At 40.3% G+C, this 14,637-nt stretch overlaps 1 protein-coding gene across 1 annotated transcript; it reads left to right on the plus strand.

Moving 5' to 3' along the window:
* The first annotated feature begins 504 nt into the window (after positions 1-504).
* On the plus strand, positions 505-4,455 carry LOC306836222 (uncharacterized protein). Its single transcript, XM_079363210.1, has 6 exons — positions 505-853; positions 1,183-1,308; positions 1,518-1,576; positions 1,673-1,782; positions 2,266-3,392; positions 4,028-4,455. Exons 1-6 carry the CDS (start codon positions 730-732, stop codon positions 4,138-4,140), a joined length of 1,659 nt encoding a protein of 552 aa, XP_079219336.1. The 5' UTR covers positions 505-729; the 3' UTR covers positions 4,141-4,455.
* Positions 4,456-14,637: the final 10,182 nt, after the last annotated feature.

The following is a 14,637-nucleotide window of genomic DNA, read 5'->3' on the forward strand; positions in this document are numbered from 1 at the left end:
TTTGTGATTGTTGAGGAGGAGCAGATGCATTTCTTAAATCCGATGACTTTTTTGTGTGGAAAAATCAGACACATGATATTCCAAACACAGTGTTTTGCTTTCAAATGTCGTCAGCCATGTCAACATCATGAAAACTAAACTAAATGAAAATCTTATGGTAGCAAGTAATAACAGACACTGTATTAATAAGGCACAAAGTCAAAGAGAAAACTGATGTGGTGGCAGAAAATAATTTACAAAGGGGCATCTTTACTGACTTTGAAGGAAGCAATCATGGCAGTTTCTGTGCACTTAAAATGCTTTACCTTGTGTCTATATATATATATATATAGACACAAGGTAAAGCATATATATATATATATATAAAACTAGCGTAACTGGCGGATGTGTTTAATATAATTAATTGCATCACAATTGGGGTTTTTTAAGACATGGACGTGATGTAACTATCATTCAGACTCACATGTCATACCTTTAACAGCTTTACATGCAAGCGGAGTCATTTTTTGCCTGCTGGAAATCCTGCAAGGCACCCGTAGTTTGATGACGTCATGACCAAACATGGCGGCTTGCTTGAAGTGATACGGGCAGAAATACAAAAGAAAACGTTTGTGAAAAATCTGAACTAAACATTAACCAGGTGGCATTAGTCACGCTTCTCGGACCTGGAGCTCTCGCTTACTATCATGTTGAGCAGACGTGGCGCCGTCGCTGCTGTGTTATGGAACGATGCACGAGCCTGCTCCGAGCACACCTGAGTTCAGCGAGCTGTGGAGGAATGTTTCCAAACTTTGTCATAGCAAAACACAAGACAGGAAAACAGTAACACAAATGCCATCACCCCGGCATCAAGGTGAGTAATGGATTTAATCCGACAACGATCCTCAGCAGAGCACCTATGGGTGACAAACAGATCAGAAACACTCAGTCCTGTCTGCACACTTTGGGGGAGGGGCGGTGGACAATTTACCAACACACGCGCAGACTTTGTTGTTACTTTCACACATTTCTTCCTTCAATATTACTGTGGTTTTAAACACGGACAGTGTAGAAATGTGTACTGCTTTTTGAATAGGATTGCATTGTAATGCCTCTGTTGCTTCATGACATCACGTTTATCAGAGCATTAAGATGTGAATGTTTTCAGTTGAACTGTTTTCATTGGTCCTTTCATTTGCACAGATTTGCAGAGTCCACAGCGCAAAGGATACAGCAAATTTAGCGGCTTAAATAATGGGGACTCTCCAGGTGATGTGGAACCATCGCAAGACATTTTCTGGGATCCCACATCTCCCACTCCAGCTAATGGTAAAATATGATGGTACCCTACACACTAAAATGCTATTTATTTGAGTGACAACATGCGTTTTGTACTTCATTTCAAAAACAAATGAAATGTTCCTATTATCATTGATTTGTAAAGAATGAAATTGCAACATGGGTCATTTTTGTCAAGTTATTTACCTTGTCTCGAATGTCATCAGTGGAATATTAACTTGTGTGTGTTTGTCTGTCAGGGCTTAGGAACAACAGGGTGGTTGAAATATCTGACATTGTAAACCGACTTGCTCCAAAGGTCAGTATTTGTCTTCACAAACGTTAGGCTAACACCTGATTAACTTTCTCAGATCATATTATGGACGGGTTGTTTTTGTTCTTTCTGCTCATGCAGGATGTGAAACGGAAAGGGACCGAGTCTCCTCTGCTGCAGTGGATAGGTGACAGTGCTGTCCCTTGCACGCCAGACGTTCCAAGGCCAAGAATGAGGAAGAGGTCATCCCGGTGTGTAATCAATACATTGACTCAGACACTTTCTTTGGAGGCTTGGTTTCATTCATTGCAAAGTTAGTTTGTTGCTTTTATTGTCTCCTTTAAGAGAAATTTGCTTTGGACAAAAGAAAATGTCACATATAGCACAACATAAACGTCTGTATACATGTAACATAAACTTCCTAACAGCACAGAATATGCACACTACTTCGTTTGCCCTTTTTGCACACGCCCCTTCTATTGCACATATACCCATATAACCTCATTCATTCTATTGCACTGATTTTGCATTTCCCTATACCATTGATTTTATTGCACAATCCCTTTACGAATCTCTCACTCACACACATACACACACACATAAAGAGACAAACAAAAGGCCAACAATATATACAAATTCAGAGGTTTCTTCTTTTCTACAAGTCTGAGTAGTTGCATGTATTTCAGTCTTTAGATTGTTAACGCTCTTCCGGGTGAATTGTTGTGTCTCTGCAGGCAGAGCAGTGTGGAGGACCTCATGAAACTGGCACGGCAGTTTGACGAAAACATGCAACAAGACAGGGAGACTTCAGAGCAGCCTCACACTGACAACAATAACCTCACTAAATGCGTGGACAAAACTGGTCTGACCTCAAAACCTCCGAATGTGAAGGAGCTTAAGTGTACGTCCTCATCGGAACAGGCAGAGGCAGAGCTGCATGCTCTGTTCGACTGCTCCACTCAGAAAGTGAGCGGCCGGCTTAGCCAAGGCTCCTCAGTATCGGCTTGTTCACAGGAAGTGAGAAAACAACCTGTGGCTTCAGCTTCAGCACAACCCAAACAGATAGAGCTGAAGACATCGTCGAAGTCCGTCCTTGCTGCACAACCTGCTGGAGGAAAGGAATCGTGTGGCTTTAGGGATGACTTTGACGACGACTGGGAGAATGATGACCTCCTGAATGACTCATTTGTGCTCGAGATAACACAGAATCCTGATCAGCTACTGAACAACAACCCTAAAACCAGCCTGCAGTCTAAGACTACCACTGCTCAGTTCACCTCTGTCTGTAACCCTCCTGCAGCTGATCATGATGATGAGAAGGTGTGTCCTGCTGCAAACTCTGTAAGGAACATTACAGACAGGCATTGGGATGACGGGGACGACGATGATTTGCTCTTCCAGATATGTGACAGTGTGGAGAGGATCTCCAATAGTCAGCCAGAGCAAGTGAGGCCCAGGGGTGAACGAGACAAATGTGACAATAGTGCAGACAGACAGAGAACAAACACCAGACCTCTGCCCATAGACGCAACCTGGTCCACAAACACCAGTGCCAACAGAAAGTCTCCATGTCCATTTGTTCGTTCTAACTCATTGCCAGGGAGTAGCTGTCATGCTGTGAACTACCGAGGGTGGGACTTTCCAATGAAAGGCGCAAACAACAAACCAGGGATGTCGCAGAGCCTCCCAGGAAGCCGCATGGGTCGGGGCACATTTAGTAACTGCATGAATTCCTCTGGAACTTTCCAGACTGGGAACGCCAGTTCACACACAGTGACAGCCGGGGCATCACAGAACTCTAAGTCCCATCACACCGCCTTCAAGAGAAATCTGTCTGATTCAGCCGTTCTGACCAACAAAGGTAAGCTGTCTCAATTGTGATATCTGCATGCCGTGGGCCATATTGAAGTGTGTAAAATAAAATTGAAAAAATGTCATCCAGATGATTGCCTGTATCAAGAGAAGAATAATAGTATCCTGGGTTCCTTTTTTGTACTCGGTACATCTTTGCAGTTTTTTTTACTTCTGTCAACTGTCCTCAGCACTTTACTGTAAGACAGGATATTGAAGTGAAAAGTCTTAAATAAAACAGATGTCCCATGTTGTTCTTCTAATCACAGTCAGTTCAGTGCTTGTACACATGAACAATCCCCCCCCAAAGCAAGCAAGTAAATAAAGCACCATGGCTTTAATTTATAATGTTGTCAGCTGTCCAAACCTCTGGAAGCTCCTCTGACAATTAATTGCAGACTGCTCTCAACATGTTTTTTTTTTTTTGTTTGGTTGTTTTTTTTTTGTTCCACATCAGAATGAGCCTCTGCTGGTCCTACTTATGGTAGCGACATCTTTATGCTGACAAATTCCAAACTTGGTGGTTTAAGGTCAAAGCAATGACTTTACCATCTCCCTCTTTTCTCATCAGGTCGGTGCAAGTGTTTTATTGGATGCAAATCCTTGCAAACCATATTTTGTTTTTGGTCTTTTTTCCTACTTTAGTGTTTGTCACAAGCCAGATGACAGCGAAGTGCTCTGCAGCTGAGATCGAGAGGAAGAAACAAGAAGCCCTGGCTCGGAGGCGACTGCGGATGCAGAACACTCAGAAGCCATAGAGGGGCTTCGTCATGACTGAAGGGATATTATTTCACTGTCACAAATCTTTACACAACTCCTCATTCCAGAGCAGTGTTTTATATAATGGTGTCCAAGAGGATATCGTTTTAGTGTTAAAAGTTCAGTATTTGATCATCTGGTTTGGACCAATGACATTGACTTTCTGCACAGAGTGGAGCTTATGTCTGTGAAGAACACATGAATGTCACAAGGTTGCTGGATCTTTTTTGCTGCTGATGTGTAAAAAAAGTAAAATCATAAGGACATTTTTTTGTAGTTGTACCATCTTTAATTTAAATAAACACGTTTACATTCACTGGTTTGTTTTTATGCCTTTCATTTAAAGTTATCAGTTCCAAGTCAGTGTTACGTTTTAGTGCAATGCCACAGTGTTGCTCTCCATTAGAAATCTATAGTAAACGCATGCAGGATATTTTTTTTTTAGGTTTTTAAGACTGGGCATGTGCCAAAACTTCTATAAATGCACACTTAAAATATTTGACAGTTCTCATAAAGTTATAATCCAAATAACTTTATTTAGTTGAAGAGTTGAGAAAGTTTTGTAGCACAGCATTATCAGGTGTTAAAGTACTCATTTACCTTCTGAGAAGATGGTAGTAGGTTCTTTGTGTGAAACTGTAAAGACTGTCTTTTAGTCTTTCTCTGTAGACAGTTCATGGTATTAACCATGTTATGTGCCTTTTGCTTAACAAACTGTAAAATCACAGCCATAGTTATGATTCCGTCTGGGTTCAAACCAGGGTATTTTAACTTTACCGCATTCTCCTGGAAGCTTCCATATGTTGTGTTAAAAAGAGACCTCATCTAGACTTCAGTGCCTTAGTGTCATAATCTGTTTTATGTCTGTGATCTCACAACAACATGAGGTATGTGGAATCCTCCTCATGTATCCTTTATGATTGGTCTGCAAACAAACTTTCAAAACGAACAAACTGCAAACTTTCTTTGTGGTTTAAATAATTACATTATTAGTTGTTCAATGTTTTCACATGCTCTCATGACAAGCCCAAAAAAATCAACTTTTGTAATGATACTTAAATTTGGGTGCTGCTTAAAGGTATTAAAATGCACCTTTCAAAAAACAAACCAAAAAAAAGACGTTTCTGAGTTTACAGACTGCTTCTTTACTGCTCTTTTTGGCATCTATTTCTTGTAGCCTGTGTTTATTTTAGGACTGCTGACAGGTTGTGCTGATATGACGGGCCCATTTCACAAACTGAAGTTTTTGTTTTCAACAAGTTGCTGCCTGTGAAGAAGACCATTGTGAAGGTGCCATAGCCTCAGTGTGGAGCACATTATTGTTATGAGACATGAGAGATTAATTTAATATGAGGGCTGATTTATCCTGTGGCCTCTTCTTACTCTACTCACCTGCTGTATGTGAGTGAGGGGAGAACAATGTTCCTCTTTGTCATCCCAAGTGAATTCCTCACTGTTCATCCCTCAACCCATGCCTGGCCATTACAAGCCCGTGAGATCCCAACCAGGTGTGTGTGTGTATGTGTATGTGAGAAGGGTGGTCTTCTGCAGGTGTGTATATTGAAGTATTTATCCCATTCTTAGCACGTAATTTTCCCCATCTTCCACCCTGCTCTACCTGTCCCCCCGTCCCCCCCCCACCCCCACCCCCATTCGACTGTAAATCAGATGGCTGTGCAATTTGGCAACAGCATAAAAGGGCCCTGGTTTTTATGAGTATGATTATGGTTATGATGATGACTAGTATTTATTTCAACTATCTGATGAAACCCTGGGCTAAAGCTAACAGGTGTCGAGCAGGCACAATATCGTGCTCGCTGAAGGATCCCTGTAATGTCGCCATAGAGAGCGAAATATCGCTGTGCAAAACAGAAGAATGGGCTGTTTCAGCGCCCACTCGTCATGCTGTACACGGAGCAATTTCTGATTATTGGATGGGAGTGGAGCTCCACAACGTCCTCTTTGTAGAGAGAGAATGATTTATGGCTGTTAGTCAGGCATAAGGCAGTAATTGCTGCAGTGACGATTATGTTACCATGGCACCTGTTTAAACTGTCTATTCTTATGTGAATGTTTTCATTTTTGGAAGAGGGGAATTTGCAGTTTGAAACTGATGTGTGGAGACATTAATAGGAGTTCAGAAAGGGTCTGGGATGGTGTGGTAACAATTAAGGGAGAAAGGATAGCATGTGATGGACAGATACGTGGTTAGCTATCTGATATCTTGGGGAAAGTTTGTTAGAAACTAAAACAACCGACGCTTATTTTCTTCAAGCTGCAAATCAGAGGCAGTCTATTTAGCAAGTATGGAGAGTACAGAGTACACAGAAATGTAGTGATAATACAGATATGAACATAATCTGATATTCTATACCTGCATGTTCCTGCCTTCTGTACATTTACACATGATAGCCTAATGAAACACAATGGCTTCACATGCCATACAATACAAACACACATTTTATGTTACACTTCAGTGGACACACGTTACTCTACTTTTACACATTGTATAACAAGTTATGAAAGGCACAGCACACTCCAGGAGTCACTTAGTTGTGTGTGTGTTGAGCCTGATCTTTGCGCTCCTTTGTTGTTGAAGTCTGTGCCCTGATTTTCTCTGGGGGTAAAGTCAATAAGCAAAGGTCTTCCCATCATTATGTTGTGAATATGCCTTCATGAAATATTCATCCCTTGAGGGTGACTCTGTGTTAACTTAGTATCTGTTGAAAGAGATTAATTAAAACTACAAAAACCACTGAGGTATAGAAAAAAGCTCAACGTAAAAAGTAGTGGCATCAAATGGATGATTTAAATATATTACAGCAGTAATCTGTATTTGTGGTTGGGTTGTAGTTCTCCCAAATTTTAATCAGCTATTAAATTACTATCCAACACAATGTACAATATACTGTAAAAATAACAAAGGCAAAAAAAAAAAAAAAAAGTGTACAATAAATGATTCAGGTCAAAAACGGATAAAATGAAAGTTGATGTTGTAATGTTACCCATAAAGTCTGAACAAAAACAAGATGCAACCTCATTGAAAACAAGATAAACACTGTTAGACAAAGAAAGCCACAAGATATGATTGAAAGCTTCAGAATAAAAGTTGTTGGATCTTAAATTAAGACATTCTTGTCTCACATAAGCCTTTAGCTAAACTTGGCGAAAAACATTGTTTAAAGAGTTCATATACTGCCAGCTGGTACTACGTGATGTTTTTTTTTTCTGTGACTGTGTGATTTTATTTTTTTACTTAAAGGCCGGAGGTCAACAGAAGAGCAGTAGTGGCAGCAGAAGCTTGATCCCATTCCTGCCAGCGTTACCTCACTCCTGTCACTCTTTTGTTTGATCATCTGTGTGGAGGGTTGCCATATTATTGACAGTGCCAAACTAATAAAAGCAAAAAAAGAAAGTTGACTATGAAACCCTCTGGCAGCAACTGCGCTCCAGCGCTGACATGATAATCAAGTACTATGCTGGAGGAAAAAAACATCACTCTACATTTTAACTTGCTTTCATTCTTTATCTCATCTGTCATTTGGCTAAACTAATACAGTGAGCAATCCTATTTAGGGATAGTCGGTCTTCTTCCTGAAGGTCTCATTTGCTTTTCTAGGTCATAAAGAGGCATCTCAATTAATTTCATTTTTTTTTCATAACCAGTTAAATTTTCTCACAGTTTCTCTAATTCAACACTTATCTTACTTCAAGCTGTTTCAGGCAGCAACAAAAACAACCAATGAAACTGCTAAAAACAAGTAAACTACATCAGGAAAAAATGCCCCTACTTCTTAATATTTTGTCACTTTGGCAAACTTGTAAATGAGGTCATACTGTTGTTGGAATCAGATCGAGACGACAACAGTCATACCCTTTTTGCAACTTTTCCTTTCCTCCTTTCAACACTCGTCCAAGTATGGAGCTGAAGTGGCGGAAGTGAGTAATGAGACCTGGAGGTATACTTGTGTGCTGGGTTACCGATGCATTTGCAGTAGATTAATATCAGCCAAAATTTTCCAAGGGCATCCACTGTTCCACAGAGTCGACTCCAAGAACAGCAAACATAAATTAAACGTCTTTTGAAATATGACCTGAGGAAACTATTGCCTCTTTAACCTGAGTGCAGAGCAGCCATTGGAGATAACATTGCTAATCGCTTTCCAATGCTGCAGGAAGGCTAAACACAGATATATCTCATATACATCAGGTTGTTTTTCCACTTGTTTTTACTCATATGCTATCTCTTTCACTCATCTGTTTGTATATCACTCTGTCAGTCTTGCACACACACGCACACATGTAGAGGATGAGTTGAGCAGCGCTGTGGCAGCAGCCTGTCAGCAGTGTAAATGACCTGTGAAGAGTTTCACAGTGCGTGTCATTAGGCAGCTTTAGATTTGTTTCAACAGGGCTTTACCTGAGGGCTCCATTCATGGGCCCCCAGGTATGACCACCCTCCCCACTTGGGGGGAAGTTAAAGGGGGAGTTGGCAAATTCCCCCCCTCCTGCTATGGTGGACAGCCCACAAGCAAGACAGGGCAATGCCTAAGTATAGAGTTCAAGGTTTAGACTGCTGCAAAGAAAACATTGTCATCATTTAGATCTTTCTGTTTGTTCCTCTGAAACTATTTCAACTTCTGCACTTTTTTGATTCCATGAAAAAAAACGTTGATTTCTCAGAAACTTTATAATGTGATTACTAGACATTGAATAATGTAGAATAGATTATTTAGTTTAAGTTGTTTTTACAGAAATACTTTTTAAGTGTTTTTGTCTCTAAACGTGCCATAGTGTTATTGTTATAACCAATTACATTTGTAACCTTCAAACTCCTACTTTTTATGTGAAAAAGTTCAATTGTAATTATTTTGACTGGGTTTTTTTTGTACCCTGAGGCACACCTTGAAGTTATTTCGTATACTTGACACTCATGCCCAAGCAATTTATAGCTAGTTCATCCCATCTTTTTTCAGGAAAGTCATGTCTAGGTCAAAGTCTACCAGATGTCATAGAGGAGTAAGGTGGTGTCTACCAAAGTCTTGTTGTTTTTTTATATAAATCATAGCTTCGGAATGGAGGGAGTAACAAGAAAAAAAACACCTCTTGTTAAGGATTTATTAGCACGCTGAAAGCTTTGCAATGAAGTCAACTTTCTATGTATACAGTGCCTCCCTGGATTTTTCTTTTTTACATCTTCCTTACCCAAACGGAGCCCTTATTGATATCTCTGAATCGTCACACTTTATTAAGCATGCTGATAAGGGTCTGCAGACTTAACTGTGTTTTCACAAGCGAGACTCTCTTGCGCACAGCCAAAAAATATCCATGTTGCCACATTCCTCAGGCCTACATCTGCCAACACCTTTGCGCTACAATGGCTTTGGCCCTTTTCTTCCCCAGCTCGTAATAGTCAGCGTGGGCTGTAATGGTCTGTTGACAGGTTTAGGCTGAGGTAATTTTGTTGGTGGGCTTTACAGTGAGGTGCAAAATCTTCCCCTGAGGAAAAAAAAATGGAGCAGCAGAAGCCGAGAGGCTAGCTTTTAGTTTGGCAAAATGCATTTTTGTTTTGTTGTCAGGATAAATATTAGAGATAAACAAGGTTAAAATCAGTTCCATATGAGGAGCATTAAATGAGCTTTTCTTTAATAAGTCAGAGGCCATTAAAGGAGTGGTTGTTGCTTTGTTGTAAAGTAAGAGGCTCAATATGGTGTTAGTAGGGTGCTAAAACGTTAAGTGGTGCTCGCATCTATGAGCTGTGCACTTTTGAGTTAAAATGGACCCCGCAGTGCAGAGACACACTTCATTAAATGAAGCAGGACTGAATAAAGAGAGGCCAGCTGAGTGGAACTCCAGCTGCTGAGCTAACACACACACACACACACACACACACACACACATACAGATGCATTGTAAAACACCATGGAAAATGCAAGGGAAAGCAAGACTGTGGAGGCCAAGGAGTTCCCTTAGAAATGTGCAAATCAGATCTACCAAACACACACACACATGACAACCCACAAGCACCTGCCAGCTAACCATCTCTTCGGGGAGGGAGGTCCCAGGGCTGTCCAGTGAACCACACAACCACCTCACACACATAAACACACACATACAAGCACATTGGTTGTGCCTGTGCCTGCATGCTGATGGTGAGTCACAAATAAGGGTCTGTCATTGTGCTGTTGGATCATCTACTTCTCATTGAAGATGTCGGCAAGAGGAAAGAGAGATTGCATTGCAGACGAACAATCTCATGTGTTTCTACTGTTCGCAAAGTTTTTCATCCAAAAATGTTTTGAAATCATATCGCCCGTTCTGAATAAAACACTACCATATTGTTGTAAAACTGCAAACTGCAAGTTGCAGACCCCGCAGTCTTTCAAAACAAAATTCAATGACCGCCTCACGCAACCTTTTCTGAGCTTTGAAATACTTCTTTGCAAAACCCTACCATGCACCAGATGTTTCACGCAGTAAAAGTCCTTTTGATCTGTATATTCTTAAGCAATGTTTTATTTTTTAATACAGTGTTCCTACAATTTCAGTCCCAATCTTGACCCTAAAATATGCCTGAGCTTTACATGTATAACCCTGTAAAGACACCAGCATTGGCAAAAATCTTAACCGTGAGCTAACTGTCATCTGTCCTTTCTTTTGAGATCATCGTCTTTTGTGGAAAAACAAGACAAACACAACCTTGTTTAGGAGCCAGAGCTTGGTCCAGGTCCAGAGCTCAGTGCTGTCTACTCCTATAGTGATAATCCTTTCTTTCATGGCTCCGATAAATTTGATAGAAGAGGTGTAAAGATGGACAGAAGATCAACACCCTCACACAAGTTATAAGATGATCGTTCTTTGTTATGTTCCCTAATAAACATCCTTTCCACATCTTACGCTCACAAACACCATGTATGCCAAGTAGAAAGCAAAAGGGGGGTAATGCCAGAACACAGCAAACCACTGTTTTGCTGCACAGGTTTCTCCTCAAAGGCAAATTGGGAGTCCCCAGTCAAATTACTCGAGCTGTTTCCAAATGCAAATATGTGTTATCAAATCAACAAAGCAACTAAAGATGCAAATCGAGAGATCGGAGCTACTCATTTAACATCTGTTGGGAGGAAAAAGAAATGAAACATTTCCATCAAGGCTTTGCCCTGGGTTTTCTCCACTGAGAGCGCAGAGAACAGATTTGTATGTTTTTGTTTGAACATTCGGTTTTGAAAGTCTTCACAAGGAACCGGGGCTCTCGAGGCAGCGTGGGAATTCACAGCACGTTAAGTTTCTGAAACAGGCCTGTTTTTGTTGTGTTAGCTTGTCAACAAGTTTGCAGTATGTACAGAGAGACTGGTAAACAGAAGAGACAACTTAGCTATAATGAATGGTTTATACAGACAATCGGCCCCAGAATGAAAATTGACATTAAATGTCCAGGTAAGGCTGAAGTGGCGGCAGTAGCTCAGTCTGTAGGGACTTGGGTTGGGAACCGGAGGGTCGCCGGTTCAAGTCCCGGCACGGACCAAGTCCGGAAATTGGTCTGGTAGCTGGAGAGGTGCCAGTCCACTTCCTGAGCACTGCCGAGGTGCCCTTGAGCAAGGCACCGAACCCCAACAACCGCTCTGGGGCGCCCTCTGTGGGCAGCCCCCTCACTCTGAGACCTCTCCATTAAATGCAGAGTGAAAACCGAATTTCCCCTCGCGGGATTAATAAAGTATATGAAAAAAAAAAAAAAGTGTAAAGGGGTATGCTATTTTTTAAGTAATTCAGACTTCAGACATTACAAATATGTCAAATTAATGTTCACTATATTAAAGGGTTAGTACTTGAGGGCAATTGCATCAAAAGCAGGTGCAAGTAGGTTTTTCTTTGGAATTATTGAGGGTAATTCTGTCATATATAGAGGATTTGCGCAACAACATTTAAGTCTGCTTCTAATATTGCTTGGTCAAGCTGAAGTGTCATCCGCAGTCTCATTTTATCAAGTTTGATGGCATTTTCTCTCTGTGAAAACACTGTGCACTTCCATGTGACAGTCACCTTTCTTTGATCCTTAAACACCCACACTCTAGTAGTTCCAACAGGAGCTACGGAGTCCTTCATTTTTTCATGTCATGTCATTTGTTTTACGTCTGGAAAACCTCTGGAAAAGGTTTGTCAAGGTCAAATGAAGCCTAGCTGGCAGAATTCTTACCTAATTTGTTAAGGCATACTTTCAAAGACTATTTGTTTGTTTAGTTTGCTTAGTCAGGCAATCAAGCAATTTATGAAAATGTTGGTTAAAATCCCATTCCCCATACTACACTTCCAGGACTTAAAGTTTAATATTAGAATGTAAAATGTCTGCCTTTATAACATCGGTCTCTTTGCAGTATTATTGCAAAGAAAATTACATTCACCTATATGGTCCGATATTGACATCGACCAAATACAAAATCATACCATCTCTATAGTGTCAGATGTTTTAACATTTGGTCAGGGTCAGTTATTCAAAAGCAATTTAAGACATTTAATTCATTGTGTAGTTTACATAGTTTAAAGTAGACTCTTAGCTATGTCTGTTTCCTACTCAAAATATTTTGAGCTGGAATCTTTGGGTCACTTTATTTGTTGTTGTTGTGGTTGTTGTTTCACAGTAGCATTCATGTTGACATTGCCTTTTTGAAAAACATTTGATTCCAATCCTTTATTAGGGTTGTATGTCTAGTTGCAAATGCTATATAAATAAAGATTGATTGATTGATTGATTGATATTATAAATAAGCTGTGCATTGTTACATTTGCCTGTCTATTGTAAACTGTGATAAATTGAAGTAACATCCTGAAAATAATTATGCTGTATTTAATAAACAATTAGATTGTTAAATCATTTAGAATTACAGTATATTGCTGGCCTCTTTGCTGCCAGTAGAAATACAGAAATATACTATAATTCAGATTACAGCTCACTACTGTAAAGTTCTTTACAGTATGAACACTGTCAAATTACAGTATATTGCTGGGGACTCTGCTGCCAGCTCTTTACTGTTATATGTAGAATTACAGAAGTATACCATTTGTTTTGTTTACAGCCAACTACTGTAAAGTCATTTTACAGTATTCATACTGTAATAGTAAAGAGGTCTGCTTCCAGCTCTTTACTGTTATTGTACACGGAAATTATTTACAGTGTAGCAACCTCTACCATCAGGGAATGAATATGTGTGACACAATCTAAAAGCACTTTGAGTTGTCTGAAGTGCTCTACAAGCCCAATTCCATTTACTTTTTTTAAAAACGTATTAATTCATTAACTAGTTTGAGACTTGATTGAAAATACAGAGAGGTCTGCAATAAATCCAACATAGTCATGAATCACTTGTGGCCCTCCAGCATTGATGACACATGAGGAGAGTCAGGATTATTTATGGAGAGCTTTCTCTGGGATTATTGGGAAGATTTTTGTTTCCCTGCATTTTTATTTTGGCCCCATCTTTTGGCAGTAATCATCCTATCTGTGTTGTTTCTCCACCTGACATCTTGTCCTTAGATTTGATGCTGAAAGAGATATTTCAACGCTGTTTGTTCTTCTGTCTGCTCAAAATATCTACGGCAGACAAGTTCCTACTTTTTTTGTTTACTCTAAACAAACTGCTGTTGCTACCAGGGACATGGAAGGCCTCGTTTTAAGTGCAACAGAAAAGAGAGGAAAGGACCACCATAGACTGAAAATGTTGTGCATTGAATACTTTATGAAGATGGCCTAAAAAACTACAAAATAGTATTTCATGATTTCAATCCATCAGAATGTTACAACTTTGCTTTTTTTATGTAGAGCAAGCAGTTAGTGAAAACTATGTGCATTGAATTTATATTTAATTATATATTTAGATTTCAGTTTTATACAGAGGCCTAGTTCTTTCTCATTCAAACACACTGCTCCAAAACAGATCGCCAAGCCACCCCAACATTGGTTTTGTCCATCAATAGAGTCAAAACATGCCTGTCCCCTGTCACACATGCCACCTTGACACATAAACCCTGTTTACAAGCTGCTACTAACCCCCCCACATACACACACACTGCACAAAACCGCCCACACACAACCCACACTAAAGGTTACCATGCCGGGATTTTAATCTACATGTGAAATGTGCTCTCCTATGCTTCTTCTTCTGTCTCGTCAGCAATCTGGCTATTGCCCCGTGATTCAGAGAGCCTCACTTTATTGATTGAATGGCTTTAAGTCTGGAACTCACACACTGGAAAATATACGTTCATGCACGTACACACACACTGGTGACTTTGTTGCAAATGGAGGGAGAGAGAGGGATGAGTGTCAGGCCTAGCGTGATGGGCGAACATCAATCATTGCTTGTCAGCCTCGCCTTTTTTTCTCCACCCCCATCCCCCCTCTGCCTCCTCTCACTTTTCTTCTGCTTCACTGATCAGCCTTTGTTTTGAATGGCGGTGTGTGTGTGTGTGTGTGTGTGTGTGTGTGTGTGTGTGTGTTGGGAGAA

The sequence above is a fragment of the Symphodus melops genome, assembly GCF_947650265.1.
Source record: "Symphodus melops genome assembly, chromosome: 15".
Classification (NCBI taxonomy): Eukaryota; Metazoa; Chordata; class Actinopteri; order Labriformes; family Labridae; genus Symphodus; species Symphodus melops.